Source organism: Coenobita brevimanus, chromosome 46 (assembly GCF_032717465.1).
Source record: "Coenobita brevimanus isolate Jiangsu-jjx chromosome 46, ASM3271746v2, whole genome shotgun sequence".
Taxonomy (NCBI): domain Eukaryota; kingdom Metazoa; phylum Arthropoda; class Malacostraca; order Decapoda; family Coenobitidae; genus Coenobita; species Coenobita brevimanus.
The window spans coordinates 11,955,144-11,975,327 of record NC_136999.1 but is presented as its reverse complement, the minus strand read 5'-3'; the positions used below and the strand labels follow the sequence as shown (position 1 = coordinate 11,975,327).

Sequence of the window (20,184 nt, the reverse complement as noted above, 5' to 3'; positions counted from 1 at the left end):
AATCTTTATTCTGGCAGTTTGTAAATGTATTTCAAAGATTTTTTATACATCCATGACTGTACTTGTTGGACATGAGTATATTAATTCAGGAAAGAACTAGGCCTATTTGTACATTATAATGAATTTTTTTTTACGATGATAAGAGACTCTGACAAGAAGAAATTAAATTAAATTTATACCTTACCGCTACGAACTGACACTCATACGCTATTGTCCAAGGACGTAGGATTTACATTTTTTCCGACGACCAAACGTTGTATTTTGCATAGCAGAGACTTTTCGAGCGGTAAAGGTTCAATACACATTTCCTTAACAACTTAAGGATGTGTCTGCTCCCCGAAGCTAAATGATATCGTCCGTCAGTAGCAAAATAAATGATAAAAGGACACCGTCCGGGTGAAGGGCTTGAAATGAGAAAAAAAAAGAATAAGGAGGAGGAGGAGGAGGGAGGAGGAGAAGAAGAATTAGAGGGAAGAGAAGTAGATGATGATGATGATGATGATGATGATGATGATGATGATGATGATGAGGAGGAGGACGGAAGAAGAGTGAGGACAGAGGAAAGAATAAGAGTAAGGGCACAGAAGGATAAAGGAAAACGAAGGAATAGAATGTGGAGGAAGAATTGGAGGCAGAATGAAGGAGAAACTAAGAAAGATTGATAGTCAAACTTTATTCGGATGACAAGATATAAATTAACTGTGGTTATAACCAACCAATGATATTCAGCTCAGGGTAAGGGTCTAGAAGGAGGAAGGCTCATAAAAGTAGTATTTGCCCTCTACTGTTCTAAGCCACTCCTAAGCTAAATAAAATAACATGGAAATAGTAGGAATAACATAAAATCATCCCCAAATTAAAGGGCTAATTTCCTCCCAAGGGACGATATCCCCAGCACTAGGACACTGTCTCTCCTGAATAGTAATAAAATGATCTGGCGGCAGCAAAAATAAAATATACACAAAAAACAAAGAGACATGATTAACCCCTTCAGTCTGATGACGTGTCTTTTTAATATATTCATGTTCTTTCCACTTGTTTTAATCCACCTTCCAGAACACTTTATAGCTAAAGGAGTCTGTGATAGATATATCTAAATCCCTAGCTTGAAAAGTCTCTCCTAAACTGACACTTTCCTACGTTATTCACTCACTTGAGATGAATGCCAGGGGGCGCATAGCCTCACTCACCTTCTGACCTCATGTATCCTACAAGGCTTCCCTGCGGCAAGCATCTAGGCAACGGCTTCTCGCCTCCCAGTACTTCCCAACAGAAATGATCGACTTGCTCTAGCCATGAGTTTTGCAGCCTTTCCCTTGGTCTCCTTCCCTGCTACAGACTCTTGTTAGATATCACCCTGCAAGTAGGATCAGCCTTAGGGAAACGTGCCACGTGTCCATAGAGCCATATAACTGAGGCTGGAGTTCATGTATTATGCAGGTAATGGAATTTGACCAAGACTCACGGAGTCATCGCTTGGTATAAACCCATTCGTTCTAGCAATACCTTATGATCCTGCAAAGGCACCTAGTATAAATGGAGCCAATTCGTTGCCCCAAGGCACTGTATAGTGTCCATGTCCCGTTGCCATAAGATAAGCGTGCATCCGGATTTACAGTCTAAGTAAAATACAGCTGTCTCATGCGCAGGAGGATGACGTCACAAGGTCTCCCATAGAGAGAAGTAAAGGGATAATTCAAGTGTGACAAGAATACCCTGTTCAATCAGCTCTGCTGGCTGGAGCCAAGAAACTTTTGAATTAAGGCTGCTCATTGGTTAATGCAACACTGAGGAGCGTGGTAAATCTATCTATCTATCTATCTATTGCCAGACGCCTTAATCCCGTTTGGGGTGGCCACAAACAAATCGCCTCCAAGTCGCCCTGTCCCCCGCCATTTCACTGCCCTGCACCCAACTCACCCCCCTCTCTCATATACCTCTCCACCCCATCTCTCCATCTCATCCTCGGCCTCCCCCTCCCTCTTCCCCCCTCCACGTCACTCACATACACTCTCTTCGTCAGTCTTTCACCCTCCATCCTCTCCACATGGCCAAACCACCTCAGTGTGTTCCTCATAACGCTTCCTATCACATCCACATCCACACCACAACGCTTCTTTATAACCTCATTCGTCAGCCTGTCTCTCCATGTGACTCCACAGGCTCCACTTAACTCATTTCCACTGCTCTCACTCTTGACTTGTGTCCTTCCAGCAACGTCCAAGCTTCACTTCCATACGTTAGAGTTGGTATCACAATACTGTCATGTAGTAACTTTTTCACTTCCATGCTCACTTCCCTGTTTCTTATCACTGCTTTCAAAGAACCAGCAACCTTTCTTCCCTGCTGTACCCTTTCAAGCACTTCACCCTCCAAACCTCCATCCTTACTTATCGCACTACCCAAGTACTTAAACGTACTCACATTTTCCAATTCCTCACCATCCAACCTCGCTGTACATTCACTGACTTCACCTCTCTCAAAGACCATCACTTTACTTTTCCCTACATTCACCTTTAGATTCCGTTTCTTACACACTCTCCCAAACTCATCCACAAAGCCTTGCAGCTCCCCTTCGTCTTCACTCAACAACACAGTATCATCTGCAAACAACAGTACAGGGAGTTTCCAAACACTATCCTCTCTCACCAGGGCCACTCCAACATCCACTACCCAACCTTGTACCTCTTTTATTACCCCATCCATGTACAGATTGAACAACCATGGAGACATGACACATCCCTGTTTCAACCCAACTTTCAAAGAGAAAATTTCACTTAGTTCACCATCCACACGCACTGCAGCCTTCGCACCATCGTCCATATTCTTCACAGCATTCAACAACTTCCCATCTACTCCATATATTCTTAACACTTTCCACAATCCTTGTCTATCCACCCTGTCATATGCTTTCTCCAAATCCATGAAAGCCGCATACAACTTCTTTCCCTTCTCTAGAAACTTTTCCACCTAAGAATGAATATCTGATCTACACAACCTCTTCCCTTCCTAAAGCCTCCCTGTTCTTCTCCAACTAATTTCTCTTTTCTTTCTCTAACTCTGTCAATAAGTATCCTACCATACACTTTTCCTATTATACTAAGAAGACAAATGCCCCTATGATTACCACACACTTCTTTTTCTCCTTTTCCTTTGTACAAGGGAATAATTATACCTGACTTCCAATCCGAAATCTACAGCTTTTTTGATCTTAACACATATGTATTTTTATACTTGTAAACTGCTTGCAATGTAAGCAGCCAGTTTAAATATGGAATAATTTCCGAAGCTAAAGAGATCAAAATTAGCTTCAAAAATTTACCATTTTCAAAGAATATTAAAGTTGACTATAAAATTTTATAAAACAATAAGTGACGTTTGAAGTAAATTTAGGCACTTATTATGGAGCAACAAACGGACGTAGGTGTACACCGTGGTTGGATAATTTACTTCAAACGTCACTCATCTTTTATAAAAGTTTATAATCTTTAATTTTCTTTGATAAAGGTAAACTTTTAAATCAAATTTTGACCTCTTCAGCTTCGGAAATTATTCCATATATAAACTGGCATGTTTTCAAACGTCGCACGTCTGAGCTTCCTGCACGAGTGAGAAGAGACTAAGGGGAGGCTCATCTGCTCCCTACTGCTGCCCCGAGCCAACTGACGCTGCGGGACCCTGTGACGTCATGCACGGGCTGCTCCAAAATTTGAACCAAGCGTGTGACGACTTTATATTACTTAGACTTTGTCTGGACTGAGCGCAGGCAGGTGGGGGCAAGCAAGAGAGGGGGTGAGCTAGAGCGTTTGACCGTCTGCACTACGAGTCTGACTGAGTCAGCCCAGCAGTTGGCGAGTGTGTCCATGGAAACGCCATAATCTCACCCTAGACAGATAGCACTCGTACGAGAGTCACAGCTGCTGGAAAATAGTATGCTGTATACTACAACCTGTCTCTTAAAAGAAGAACCTTGCATTAGACAGAGTTCAAGCTATTAAAAACATAATACCGCCTATCGAGAGCCAGGTCCATTGAATGTGCTATTGGAATTAGGACAAAAATTCAGAATAATAAGTAGAATCATAAAGACTTACTAATAAATCACTACAGATCACTAAAATTGCAACAACGAGTCTGTGGATAATGTGCAAGAAAATCTTGGCAATGTACAGTTTTCTAACTCAGCAAAAAATAGTTACACAACAACGATAAAAATGGGAGAGATATTTTCAGCGTAAATCTGTTTAGATGGAAGTCAGTACCTTGGCAGTCACATGACTTTATCTTTAATACACATAGTTAGTGCTATACAGTAGTCCTATTGTTTTAATGGTGCAATTTACACCAAAATATATGCACCTACATCTTTTCTATCCTAAATGACCAAGAGCATCCTGTACAGCATCCTACCCATATCCATGACTGCCTTGGAGAGAGTTCCAACATACGTGACCTCCTCCTTACAACTAATCCTTCTGTTTATGTTATTAATCTTTCCTCTTCGTTGGGCTCCTCCGATCACAACCTTACCATCTTAACCTGCACTGTCCCTCCAGTACAGCCTGTGGACCCTCCCAAGATGCACTGGTTGTGGCACTTTGGAGGTGCTGATCGGGAGGCCATCAGGGAGTGCTTCTTTTATTTTCCTTGAAAGGATTATTGCGTCCATGGCCGACAGCCATTTGAGTGTGCCTTTTTTTTTTTTTTTTTTTTAATAACAGAATGGAGGAAGGAAAAACAAATGGAGGAAAAAAAAAATAATCCATACACCAGATTACTGGTGTTCTCTGTTCATAAAATATCTGTAACAGTTTGACTTGAACAGTTGTAGGTTGAAATTTGGAGGAAAACAAATCTGGTGAAGCGAGTTCCAGAGAGATGCAGTTCGGGGAATGAAAGAATTCTGATAGGCAAAAGTTCTGCAATATGGTTGATTGACATTCCAGTCATGAGCGCTACCAGATGCCCGTGTAGCACGAGGGAAGGCATGGAGAGGTGGCACCATGGACGCAACTTCGTCTGAGCATTTGCCAAAAAAATATCTGTAAAATAATGCAAGGGAGGCAACATTCCTTCTTACTTGCAGGGGAGGTAGTTTATATGTAATGGCAGGGTTGTTAATGATTCTAACAGCTTTATTCTGAATTTTGTCTAGTTGTCTTAATGCAACCTCTCCACAACCATTCCACAAGGGTGAGCAATATTCAAGCTGAGAGCGCACATGACTCTTATAAATTATAGCTAACTGCTCATCGGCGAAGAAGTTACGGACTCTGTACAATAATCCAAGTTTCTTTGAGGCGGTTTTAGCACGTGATCTGACATGAGAGGTCCAGCTGAGGGCACTGTTAAGTGAGACACCAAGAATTTCAATACTTTTGGAGATGGGAATATTAGTAGCACTGAAGGTAATGTACGAATCTGGCAATATCTGTCTATTAGTAAACTGTATATATTTAGTTTTACTAGCATTAAAAGAGACAAGGTTGTTTTGTCCCCATTCACTGATTGTAGATAGATCTTGATTTATGGAGATGGCTGTATTGAGTTGAGAGGTAGAGATATTAGATTTTGTAAGTGGATGTCTGAGTGTGAATGAACTATGTAGTGTTGAGTCATCTGCATATGAGTGAATGGGATTGTGAGTGACAGATAAGAGATCATTAATATGAACCAGAAATAGGGTTGGCGCCAGAACTGATCCCTGCGGCACGCCGGCGTTAATTGAGTGGAAATTCGAATATACATCATCTACTTTTACTCTTATTTTCCTGTCACTAAGATAAGAAGAAATCAATACGAAGGTTGCTTTCTTGTGCATGGAAGCATACATTCCATTCTCATATCCTTTGACTAATGCAAAACAATACTTGGTTTAACCACGCTTGTTCCAATGCCGTCCACAAAAAGGAGAAGGCCTACACTCCTGAATCTTATCTCTTTTATATTTCTGCCAGGAATCGTGCTAAGTCTGCTCTTCGCTCTGCTAAAAATTATTTCTTTCGTAGTAAATGCTCTGAGCTCTCCAACTCCATTTCTTCCTGTTCCTTCTGGCACCTTGCCACAAATCTTTATAACAACTATACTTCATTATTCTTCTCTCCTCTTTTCCACTCTGATGGCTCTATACTTATTTCTTGTACTGAGAAAGAAGAACTCTTCTCACACACTTTCTCCTCCAGTTCCACCTTACATGATTCCAGTGCTGTTCCTTCATCACTTTCCCCCTTTGACTTCCTCATGGCTGGCATTAAAACTTCTTCAATTGATGTATTTTCTGTCATCACTCACCTTAATACTAACAAGGCATATCGACCTGATGGGATCCCTCCTGTTGTCCTCAAGAACTGTGCTTGTGCTTACAATCATCGTAGGTAAACTCTTTCGCCATTATCTATCAACTTGCACTTTTCCTTCTTGCTGGAAGTTTGCTCTCATTCAGTTTGTCCCAAAGAAGGGTGACCATTCCCATCTCTCTAACTATCAGCCAATTTCTTTAACATCCTGTGTTTCAGAAGTTGTGAAGTCTATTCTTAAAATAATAATGATAATAATAATAATAATAATAATAATAATAATAATAATAAATAATAATAATAATAATAATAATAATAATAATAAATAATAATAATAATAAATAATAATAATAATAATAATAAAGCATCTTTCCTATCATAAGATTCTTTCTGATCGTCAGGTTGGGTTACACAAGGGACACTGCACCGGTAATCTTCTCATCTTCCTTTCAGACTCCTAGTTATCCTCCTTTCAGGACTTTGCCAAAAGCTTTGCCATTGCACCCAGCATCTCAAAGGCTTTCGATTAAGTCTGGCATAAATCTTAAGTTTCAAAACTGCCCTCTTACGGCTTCTATCTTTCTATCTGTGCTTGCATCTCTAGCTTCCTTTCTGGTCTTTCTATAGCTGCTGTTGTAGACGGCCACCGTTCTTCTCCTAGTGTTATAAATAGCGATGTTCCTCAGGGCTCTGTGATATCACCAACTGTCTTCTTTTTATTCATTAATGTCCCTCTTAGCTATACATTTAACCCTAATTTTCTGTACGCTGATTACTCCTCCGTTCATCTTCCCATTCGCTTCCCACAGCGTCCATCTCAGTGCCCATCTCAAACAAGGGATGAGACTATGGCACACCTGACTGGGGTAAAAATAATTATGTTGCTTTTAATGTATTAAAAATTCAGTTCCTACATCTATCAACCTGACAAAATCTTTTGCAGGAGTACCCTCTAACTGTCAACAACATCCCGCTCAATCCTGCATCATCTTCAGACATACTTTAGGTTTCATTCTCTCGGGACTCATCATGGAAAGATCATATTACCTCTCTTGTAAAATCGGCTTCCAAGAGATTAGGTGTGCTAAGCCGACTCCGTGCCCTCTTTACCCCTGCATAGTTGTTAACTTTACAGTATATACAGATTTTATTCACCCCTGCATAAAGTACAACTCTCATGTGTTGGGAGGCTCACCACATACAGCTCATCTTACCAAGGTGGGGTCTAAGGCTTTTCTTCTCATTAACTCTCCTCCTCTTACTGGCTCCCGTCAACCTCTGTCTCTTTGCCACACTGTTGCATCTTTATCTCTTTTCTGTCGCTACTTCAGTGGTCACTGCTCCTCTGCTTGCATCCCTCAGCAAATGCAGCGGGCTAGTAGCATCCGTCTAGCAACAAAGTCTCATCCCTTTTCTGTCGAACTCTAAAGGAAGAGTTAACTATTACTCCTAGTCCTTCATGTACTGAACAGGTCAACTCTGGAACTGTCTCCCTTTGTTTCCTACTGCCTATGATCTCCAGTCCTTCAAATGCAGTGTGTCCAGGCATCTTGAAATGAATGGATCTTGAATTTGGCTCTTTGTAATCATGTTTTTTTTTTTTTCTTGGAGGGAAAAATTTGTAGGCTCCTGGCCTTTCATTCGTTTTTCCTTGAAAAAAAAAAAAAAAACACCTCTCAGAGTAACTGCGTTATAAGATTTTATTCGTACTGTAAAAAAAAAAATCTATTAATCTGCAAAAAAGACTACCACCAGACAAGTATGTACAGTCACTCATAAAAGATAGTACTTGCCCTGTGCGAGGGACATGGTAACTCGCGGTATTCAGGTGTGGCAACAGTGCCCCTGATGTCAGAGATGGGGAGTGAGAAGGCTTCGGAACACTGCTTCACCCCTGCCCCAACCACCCAAACACACCGTCGAATCAGGGTTCAGCACAGTTGCAATGACCGTTTCGTTTAGTAACTCACTACGGACTAAGTTCTGTGGGTAAACGTGATTACACCTACTAAGCAATACATTATAAAGGAATATCTATATAATGTTGAATAACAGTACAAAGCCTTTCAATATCTGGCCTAAAACATTTGAACCTGGTATAAGATGTGCATAATACCACCTAGTTCATGCCTTTCATCCCCCTCCCTCTCTCTTACTGGTGGGAAACAACGTCTGGAGGTTTTAGGTATCTTATGAATCCTGTATTAGGTGATAGGGATTATCTTTTTAATTAAACACGACAGTTTTATTGCGTATCTGGAGTGGGCAGACATCTCATGCATGTGTGTTCGTGAGTGCGTTGGTAGGAATGTGGTTCATCGTCTCAAAGGACCAGAGACAGACAGAGAGAAATCATGTATGTGAGTGAAATTGTGTTCGTGAGTGCAATTATGTTCGTGAGTGAAATTCGGGAGAGAAATTATGGTCATGAGTGCGTTGGCAGGAATGCGGTTCATCGTCTCAAACGATCAGAGAGAGAGAGAGAGAGAGAGAGAGAGAGAGAGAGAGAGAGAGAGAGAGAGAGAGAGAGAGAGAGAGAGAGAGAGAGAGAGACAGAGAAATTATAAAAACCTTGTGAAGGTAATTCACCGGGTCGGTCAGGATCACTTGATGGTCGTGATCGTCAGCTTTTACCCTCCCTGAAGGGAGCTGAGAGCTCATATAGTCAGATCTAAGGGCAGGGCTGTAACCTTCACACACGCACACACCCATCCCCTTGCTCAAGGGGGACAGTAACCACCCTCTTCGTCAGTGAAACTTTTTGCAACCTGAGAGAGGCGCGAACTCCCGTCTACCAGATGGCAAGCGAGAACGTTACCACTGTGCCAGCGAGCGGTGTCGGACATTCAGCGAATAAAGATTGTGAGAGTGGGAACGTGTGGTCGCCGGAGAGTTATGTTGTTGGTGTATGACTGTGAAGGTATATTACATATTTCAAGCAGAGCTGTGACTGATTCGAAATATGACGTGAAGCACTGTTTCATGCAAATCAGCTCCCCTGCACCTCACAGACCCTATTCCTCACCCCCATCCCTGACGTTAGGTGCAGTATTACCAGAGCTGATTGCCCCGAGTTACAACGCCTCTCGTAAAAAAGAGATACTTTCGTTTACGAGTGACTGTACTATTGGCAACATATGAACTTGAAAAAGCATTCACTGAGTCTGTAGCTTGGGTCTGGCAGTTGGTACACCTGCAACCCGTGACGTATTCACATGTTTGGTGTGTCTAGGAGGATGAATGAATGGGTTGCCAATCACTGGTTAAAGCTGACACATAGTTACAAATTATATCGTTAAGAGGCGAGATTTGCCAGTTAGGTATCGTTTGAGAATTCTCGATGTTTCCCGATGTTTACGGTAGCTAGCTTCGGTACATGTCAGAGTTGTAAGTTTGTCTGCTGTTTGTGAGCGTAGTTATTTTGTAAGGTATGCATTAATTTTTATCCTCTTTTTCTTTATAATGTTTTATTTATGTGATTGCTTGTAAAATTATGTAATTTAATTTAAGTCTGGATGCTAAATAATTTACAGTGTTATTTAATGTAAGAAAACTGGAGTGTTTTGCTTGTCTCCGAGTTGGTAACTGTGCTCTCTCTCTAGATTACACCAGAACTGTGGGAAATGTATAAGTTTCTAGTACAATGCAAGCAATTATAAGGACTGATAAGAGACTAGACCAAGTTCAGTCGATTTTCAGTTCAGTTTGAGTGCAGTGTAGTGCAGTGTCAATGAAGTTTGTATATTTTCGGTACTTATGTAATAACAGTAAAGTGTTGTTGGCAAACAATGAAATGTTACTGAAGTTCGTATATCATCGGTACTCGTGAGAAAAGTGAAGTGTTGTCAAACATTAAGCGTAATTGTAGTTAGTAAAGTTTGTATGGCTCCAGTGCATGTGAGAATAGTGAAGTGAAGTTGGAAAGCAATAAATGTAATTATTTGGAAAATAAATACAGTGAACTTAAGAAGCCATTGTTTATTTACAACGCCTGAGCTGATCTTGTGTGCTGTACAGCTACAGGCTGACCATAGAAAGAACAACTCACTGGGCAACGTCCTTCCTATAATGGACTACTGCTGTTGGAGCCTGTGGCAGTGTGGGGATGGGGACGCAACAATATAATTAGAAGACTTTTATTACCCACACGTGCTTGTTTTCTATTAATGTCATACCTCATTTCGTTGACAGATAAACTTCAATTGCAATGTTAATCAATTGGTATTTAGAGGTTTCGTATCGTAGATGATACAGTGGGTGCTCACAAACCTTAAAATCGCTCCTATCTTGCGTTACCAGATGGAAGAGCACTCTTTACCAATGTTCTTTTTTTTTTTTTAATACAGAAATTAAATCATATCCATAAGCTGTATAATGGCATAATCTGTTTGTAAAATGCATACGTCATACACAGATGTGGTTAATGGCTGCAACCGCCTTTATAAAACATAATTCCCCCTTCCCTCTCTGTCAGTTCTTTCATTGCTGGAAACTCACTCCCATATTCCCCTTACCCGCTCCCTCCCCTGATCCCCCTACCCCTCCCACTCTCCCCTTCCCCCTCTGAACAACCAGTCCCCTCCCCCCCCCACTTCCCTCTGCCTGAGGGAGGTGGAGACTGCAGAATCTACTCTCTTTACAGCTTACACCCATAGTGGTTATTTGCCTTAATGGCACTAGCGCGGTGGCTAAGCTATTCTTAATGACAGAGTGACTAGCTCCCCCCTCCCCCCCTCTGTCTCTGTCTGTCTGTCTGTCTATCTATCTGTCTCTGTTTGTCTGTCTGTCTTTGTCTCTGTCTCTGTCTCTGTCTGTCTGTCTGTCTGTCTGTCTGTCTGTCTCAGACCACTTCATATCAGATCTTACCCAAACCGTGTTGCCACTCCGTAGTGCCACATGTCTGTAATGTGAAGTCTATAAGGGAGATCGCCCTTACTCTAGGAATATCGGAGGCAACAGTTTCATTTTCGCTAATGCGTTAAGCAGAAAGTGGAGACCTAAATCACAAACTAAGGGGATGACCACCAAGGGGGACCACGGCCGAAGACGATGGACAGATAAGAAAAGCTGCGGAGAATAATCTCTTTACTAACGAGGCGGCCACACGAGAACAACGTGAGCTAGATGTGACCTGCTCAGACTGTGCGACGACGATTGCATGCCGAGAGTATTCACCGCAACACAACAGACAAAATAACAGCCACTAACACCTAGGCATCGTGAGAGCAGACATGATTCGCAGAGAGCCGTTTGCAGGAAGATCTTATTTATTGGGCTCGTGTTAAATTCACCGACGAAAAAACATTCTCCTCAACAACACACAGGAAGATACATTGCTGGCGAAGAAATAACAGCAAGTTTAGTATTATAGAAGGCATCAATGGTCTGCTTATATACAAGTAAATATGTGTGCATTCCATTTAGGTATTAAATAACACATCTGAAATTTGTGTAAATCAGAGCATATTTCAGGTGCATGTAAAGTTAGTTTCAAAGTGTACAAAAAGAAGAGTTCAGAGTGCAGCATCCGCGCCACACAATTTGTTTTTGATCATAACTTTTGACCCTACTCTGTAACCTTTGCCTTCGACCGAGTATCGTAAAATCCAGTTACTATATGTGTGCCCGACCCTCAACAATTTTACGAATATTGGTTCGATTTAATGAAAGATGTCTTTGACTCTACCTTGTGACACCAACCTTTCAATTACACTCCTGGAAAGAGAATCGCTTCATCCTTGTCTGATCTTAATTCCTCCACGTTTTGTTCAAATCACATAGCTAACTGAGACAAAGAACCGAATCATTACGATTGCCCTGTATTTCTTACCTTTTTCCAACAGATCTAAAATATTATTCACTTCATCCTCTCATGACCCTCAAAATCATTACCACATTCGGTCTGTATTTGGAAAAAAAAAAAAATTGACCATGATCTTGAACTCTAATCTTGTTCGGCCATAATACAATACCTGTTCTGTTTAGTCTCCAATATATTCCGAATTATGATATTCTCTTCAGTAGGATTTCCATTATATTGCCACGAACGTAAGGACTGACAGGCACACGCCAAATAACGTTTGCTCTATTTTCCCAATAACAGATACGATACCCAAAATATCTATGAAGAAGCACGTAGTGGGCACGTCACATGTAATGTATGGGGATGGGGATGTCTCTGTGGTGTGGGCTGTCTCTCTCACATTGACGGACGCATCACAATAGCAATGTATCTTGAAATTCTTGAAGAGGAAGTTCTACCTTCACTCCTTGAGCGAGACTACCCTTTCCCCAGGCGGATACTGTTTTCCAGTGACAACGGCCCAGTTCACACAGCCCACATTGTCCAGAAATGATTTGACGAACACCCTAACCAGGAGCTACTGGACTGGCCGAGTCCGGGGTGCGATATGAACCCTACTGAAAACTTGTGGGGCAACATGGTAAATACTTGGAAGGAAGACGAGGAACGGACGACACAACAGCTGAGGCAGTATGTGGACGGGGTGTGGGAGGTGTTTAGGGGAAGACATGATATGGTGCACAATTTCGTATCTTCTATGCCAACTAGATTGCAGGCTGTGTTTGATATAGATGGTGGGTGACTAAATATTAGTTGCCTTATGGTTTATAGGTACATGTTATATTCGTAGACAAGCTGTCTACAGAAGGCTTAGAAAGCACTGAATTTACCTTGTTTGACAACTGTCATAATTGCTGCTTTTGTTATACGAGCAGTATGTTCATACGCAGTTAGAATGCATGATGTGAAATACATTCGTGCTTTCTAGGTTAAAGTATTGTCATTAATTATATGGTATCTACAAAAATGCTTTAGCAACACATCTATACTGGTGAAGGGAAGAGTGAATATCCGACAGGATAGTGTTAGATAATAACGACACACGAAAATTGTTACTATCCATCTGTGGTGTATGAATGTTCTACAGTATTAAGAAATACATGGTGGGAAAATCAGATCACAAGTTTTACTACTTTTAGTCAAAAGCACATTGCCGTACATATTGCTGGTGCAGTGTCATGCCATTATACATGTGTAGGTAAATTTTTTTCTGCTACTAATCTTTTTGTATCTGATGCAAAGGAATAAATACATACAGTGAGCGTCAGCAAATAGAAGGCCATAAACCTGTAGATAGTGTGAGAGGAAGAGGCAAGAGAACTTGGTAGGGAAATGAATATCGCCAGATTATTAGGAGTGAATGAGGGAGGCGGTGGGAAAGTCGGTAGGTCTGTTGTTCCGGTGGAAGAGGGATCCCGGTTGGTGCAGGGAACAGTATATGGGTATGAATTTCTTTGAAAACAGACTTTGTTGATTTATCATATGACCCGCCGGCATGTCGCAAAAACACCCTCACTAATACTAGTACATCAGTCCTGTATGAGACAGCCATAAAATTGACAGTGGGTGTTAGTGCCGAAGTGGTGTCAAGTGGTGGATTGTAGTTTACGGGAAGACTGCTGTGCCTCAGGGAACAGACTCTTAACCCTACGCCCTGAGTCTGACACATTAAAGAAATTCAGTAGGTTACAGTTGGGAGAGCCCTTCTTGCAGTAGTCCGCCATAGGCTGCTACTGCTGCTGATGATGATGACTGCCCATTTAGCCCGGAGACAGGATTTGCCATTATACTGGATCATTCGTAATCCCAGCCATATAGTATTACAAAGGTTGCCTATCATAAACATAAAACCGACACTTATGCTGGTATCGTTTTATGTAATCGAAAACTCTTCAGTTCTCGAGAAAATTCGATCCCCAGTGAGAGAATGAATGCTACACTGCTGTTCTAGATCTCGTCAACTAGGGTGTGTTGTACCGACCCCTTCTGGACACGGCACCACGCAGCTGTGATCCGTGGTGAGGTGGAAGGTGAGTGGGAGGCTCTTATTACCGTGTGTACTGTACTGTAGATGGTGCGTTTCCAGTGGGAAGCAGCTGCGACAGATTATGACAAGCAAGAGTCAGGCACAGAGCAGATCGAGTTAATGAAATGATAATACTGCCAATATACGTAGTTTTTATCATATGGCATATATTATACACTTTATACTTTGAGTGGTCTTTTTAGTGAAATACTGTATGTGGCTGTATTGTGTCATCATAGCGAGTATATAATAATTTGCATAATGAATATACACTTCCTGTGAATATATAATGCCTCTGAACCTCTCTTTTAATGGAAAGCTGGCCTTTTTCTAATTTATCTAACCATGTCAGTAAAAACTTTGGCTGAAATTTCGTCACACCCACCGTATTATATACATCTGATTACGCACATAGGTAAATACCTATTACAGAGACAACGACTTGGAGGTTAGTGGTTTCCATATTATCCTCGCCACCTTTCAGGGCGACCTGTGGTACTACGGATTGGCGACACACTACTCAGTTAAGATCTGATGTGCGGTGAACAAAGAGAGAGAGAGAGAGAGAGAGAGAGAGAGAGAGAGAGAAGGGGGGGGAGCTAGTCACTCTGTCATTAAGAATAGCTTAGCCACCGCACTAGTGCCATTAAGGCAAATAACCACTATGGGTGTAAGCTGTAAAGAGAGTAGATTCTGCAGTCTCCACCTCCCTCAGGCAGAGGGAAGTGGGGAGGGGAGGGGACTGGTTGTTCAGAGGGGGAAGGGGAGAGTGGGAGGGGTAGGGGGATCAGGGGAGGGAGCGGGTAAGGGAAATATGGGAGTGAGTTTCCAGCAATGAAAGAACTGACAGAGAGGGAAGGGGGAATTATGTTTTATAAAGGCGGTTGCAACCATTAACCACATCTGTGTATGATGTATGCATTTTACAAACAGATTATGCCATTATACAGCTTATGGATATGATTTAATTTCTGTATCAAAAAAAAAAAAAGAACATTGGTAAAGAGTGTGCTCTTCCATCTGGTAACGGAAGATAGGAGCGATTTTAAGGTTTGTGAGCACCCACTGTATCATCTACGATACGAAACCTCTAAATACCAGTTGATTAACATTGCAGTTGAAGTTTATCCGTCAACGAAATGGGGTATGACATTAATGGAAAACAACCACGTGTGGTCAGTAATAGTCCTCTTTATATGATTTGTAGCTATGTGTCAGTTTTAACCACTGATTGCCAACCCATTCATTCATCCTCTTAGACAAAACAAACGTGTGAATACGTCACGGGTTGCAGGCGTACCAACTGCCAGACCCAAGCTACAGACTTATGCTGTGCCAGGTTCATCTGTTGCCGATAGTACATGTACACCAAAGTAAACTTAACCATACACCCCTATTTTTCTCCCTCCAATCCTCTTCCACTGCTGTGACATCAGTACTCTGTTACTGCGTATCATACGGAATGCATCCCACGTACACGTTGGTAGTAAAATATCATTATTAAGCTGTTCTATACCCATTAAACCAGTAAAGATAACTGTTAACTTGCCACCGAGAACTCGAGAGAGCAGGAGTTGGTACCCACTTGCAATCGCTGGTAGTGCAGCCACTCATTTGAGTTACAGTGCAGCATTTTAAAATCTCCCACCTCAACCCGCTCTCGCCCGCCCTTTTCGTTTCCTTCTCTCATTCAGGACACACACATTAAGACAGAAAGCATCAGCACCCTGAAGATACCAGTTTCTAAATAAATGTCAACACCAAATACTCAGAGTGGGTTCATAAGAAATTAAACAGATCATTACAACAATTATCTTCAGCTGATTTACCACCAATGTAAATCACACTACAAAGGGAAGAAGAGGCACGAAGAGAGTGCAGCACAAAAGCCATACAATCAGTCTAAACATCTGTCCACACGATCAGTGGGCATCTGAGGTGCTGAAGTATGGTAATGAAAAAATATTGGAAAATAATCATGTACATTTGATGAATTGATGCACCCTCCTTTCTTCTGGTCTACTGTGTATAGTGTGATTCATCACCCTGCTTCGACACTGATAAGCAACGTGTTCGGACACGACTGCTGCCCACTGATCGTGTGGAAATGTCTTAAGGTCGAATATTTGACCCTCGCCTATGTCCATGACCTTTGACTGATTGCTCTAAAAATTGAATTAATATCTCCCTACCATGCCCTCAACCCATTCTTAAACCCTAGTTTAAATTGGATCAAAAATGTTGAAATTGACATAATTACTTTGACATCCGGGGCTCTTTTCAGCAATATTTTGGCGAATTAAAAAAAAAAAAGCCACTCAAGTAACACTTACAGTACAACAGCTTCCATAATACTTCCATCGCTGTGCTTAGGTCCGCTGTAGTTTTAATGGTTTCTGAGGTAATTAAGATTTGTTGTTCGATTTGGCTCTTACATTTTTTGTTGTTTTTATTCAGCAATATGATGGCTAATTTTGAAAGATCTTCTGAAGTAGCATACAGCATATTACTTTTCCATAACTTTTTCAGTGATATGCATAGATCTAAACTACTTTAGGTTCAACAGTTTTTGATATCATAGTTTGGGTGCTGAATTTGGTGCTTTATGGCTTTTTTATTCCCAGCAACATGGTGGCGAATATTGAATAGCCACGTAGGTAACACCGATTACTGTTTCACAAGCTTTCCAATAATGTGAGTAGATCCGTTATAGCAGTAAAAGTCTCCTAACTAAAACAGTGTCTGTGTTGTTTGCAGGTCAATGGAGCTTCTTTCTTTCTTTCTTTCTTTCTTTTTCTTGATTTTTTTTTTTTTTTTTTTTTGCTCATTTCACCAATATAATGATAGATTGTTTGAGAAAAGTCCTTGAAGTATCATCTATTACTTCTCCATAACTTTTCCAACGATGTGCTTAAATCCGCTACAGCTTTACAAGTTTCCGAAATCACAAAGTTTTGGTGCTGTGTATGTGACCATTTGTCCTCTCCTTGCTCAGTTGAGCAATAAAATCTATCTAAACTAAAATTAAATCATCAGTCTTTTCCTTATCCCATATTGTGATGGAACTTTTGTTCTATTGGAAAGGATGTCCCCTTTCTTTTCTTACCAATGAACCGCTTAAACATCATTTCTATTCCCTGACTGACACAATAAGGTCTTGAGGGATAGGCAGGTGCATGATTGGGTTCCCTGGCAGATAGCGGAGGTCTAGCGTCTTGCCCGGCGGTATGGCGAAACTTAGACTCTGCAGCAGTGCAGTGGAAAAGATGAACAGCTCCATGCGTGCCAAAGCCTCTCCTGCACACTGACGCTTGCCTGAGGGGAAAGCAGTAGTTCAGACTGGAAGAATTATATCTTCCAACCTCGAAGGCTGGAATGGTGTTGTGATAATCATAAATAGCTACACACACACACACACACACACACACACACACACACACACACACACACACACACACACACACACACACACACACACACACACACACACACACACACACACACACACACACACACACACACACACACACACACACACACACACACACACACACACACACACACACACACACACACACATACACACACACACACACACACACACACATACACACACACACACACACACACACACACACACACACACACACACACACAGTTACAACGTGTTACAAGGACAACTACTCCCTCAATGACTTATACCGAAGGGATAGCATGAATGAAGTTTCAAGGGACATTTTGCTGCTTTAACAGTGAAAGAAAAATATAGTAGAGATGAAGGCTCCCCCCATCCACATGTCCCACTCACAGTACAGTTTAAAAAAAAAAAAAAAAAAAAGAAAAAAAAAAAAGCATCTGACTCGGGGGGAAATTGCCAGGCTAGAAAATTAAATAGGAAAGAAACATACAGCCTATGACTAAGTTAGATTTCATAGAACTTTAATCTAGTTTTGAACTGCTCTCTATTGAGAAACTGTAAACTGCTTGTTCTCGTAGGCGAATCCATGTACTGTTCGTTTTATTCGTGAAGAATAAAACCTATTATTAGCTGTCGACACAATCATATAGTTTTGATCAGGCCCAGTGCCTGAAGCCTCCTTTGGGATTCTAGGTGCCTGATGGAGGAAATCAGTTTCAGAGTCTGGATACTCAAGCCTCACGATACCCTTTTTCAGAGTCGATAACGAATACCACACAGCATATTCCAGTTGTGACTGTACAAGAAAATTGTTCAGAATGGACTCTTCCTTTTTTCTGTAATTACAATGCTTCTTTATATAACCTAAAACCCCTTATGCTTCCTTCTCTACTTCAGTGCACCGTTTGGAGAGTTTTAGTTTACTGATGATTAGCAGACCTATCACCTTTCTCCAAATTAGTACTGCTAATAGCGCTTCAAAAGAAAGAATAGTTGGCTCTAGGATTTGTATGATCAGTGTTTCACCATGCACTTAACCAGGCTGAACGGCATTTGCTTCCATTCATATCACTCCTCTATCTTAACCAAGTCCCTATGTAGTTTTTCTGTCTTCTCGAGTGACAAAACGTTACCCCCTAGCTTTGTGCGGTCTGTAAATTTTGCAGGTCGTCTGACGATGCCCAAATCTTTGTCGCTAATACATGCAAGAAACTATAATAGACCTTGAACTGATCCCAGGGGAGCTCTGTTTAAAAATGATTCCCATCCAGAGGTTTCCTCATTGACTGCTTCACTTTACTCTCTGGTGCCGTTTCATCCCATTCTTAATAATTCGTTTAGTTAGTTCTCCCAGAATTCCAGTACACGAGTTTTTGCTTTCAACCTTCGATGAGGCACATTATCAAACACCTTCTGGAAATCCAGATAAAGAATGTCAATTGCCTGTCACTAGTTATAATCAAAACGCATACAATGGAAGAATTCAGTCAAAATGTTCAAAAAGGAATGATACTGGCTAAAACTATGTTGTGAGTCATACAATAAATTAGTTGATTCTTGATATTTTATAATAAACCTGTCTGCAGCTATACCACCTAGTACCTTACCTACCACAGGCTAATTGGACGACAATTTCCTGTATACTGACGATCTCTCTTATAAAAAATGAAGGTCACATATGCTTCCTCTTCAGTCCAGTGGGACAGCCAACGATTTATTAAAGATAGTAGGGACAATCTTGTCACCTACTGCTTGCTCGACCCTTGGAAGAAACTCGTCAGTACCAAGGACTCTTAAATTGGCTTATCTTTCAGACCTTTTTGCTTCGGTACACTGAACATTCTCTAAAGTAACATTATCATAAGTAATGACTAGCTCAGGGCTGGCACTTTCAGCCTCTCTAGCGAACACTGATGGAAAATGAGAATTCAGAATGTCTGTTTCCTGACCATGGATAGACAGATTTACGGAAAGATAAACATACAGGCAGATAAACAGAGACAGACAGACAGACAGGGAGCGTGTGTGTGGGGACGGGGGAGACGGGCTTGCAAGACATTCTGCTGGTGGTCCAAGCTTGATGCCCAGGTGGGTATATTAATGGGTGGATGGGTGAGGGGGACTGGTGGGTGGGTGAGGTGGGATGGACAGTGCGGGTGGATATGTGGGTCAAGAGGCGGGGTGGGTGGGCTGAATGAAGTGGGTGAGGTGGGTGGTTGCACAACAAGTTGGGGTTGGTTGATAGAATGAATGGGTGGGTGGGCTGACAGGAGGGTTGAGTGGGATGCGTGGACTTTGTGGGTAGGGACTGGGGTGGGGTGGTGAGTGAATTTTGTGGGGGAGGGGGGCGGAGGTGGGGGGGATTCCCAGGAAGGAGAGTGGATGTGTGGCTTCCCAAAGGACAATGCAGAGGATAGGTTTACTACACTCGATAAGTGGCAAGTTTATAGTTTGGTGGGTGAATGGGGGAAAATAAGTCCATGAATAGAATAGATCCACGTTAAAAAATGGACCAATAGAGGAATATGAATTATCAAATAAGCCCAAGTAAAGACATAAGTCTGTCTATCTATCTGTCTAT

General features: G+C 41.6%; 1 protein-coding gene across 1 annotated transcript in view; it reads right to left on the bottom strand.

Annotated features, from left to right (window-relative positions):
* Nucleotides 1–17,315: 17,315 nt before the first annotated feature.
* Nucleotides 17,316–20,184, bottom strand: part of LOC145398811 (cytochrome P450 2L1-like) — a 166,412-nt gene continuing 163,543 nt past the window's right edge. The window contains exon 10 of the mRNA XM_080271620.1: nucleotides 17,316–17,500. Coding sequence (XP_080127746.1) covers nucleotides 17,316–17,500 — 185 coding nt within the window. The remainder of the gene's footprint in view (nucleotides 17,501–20,184) is intronic.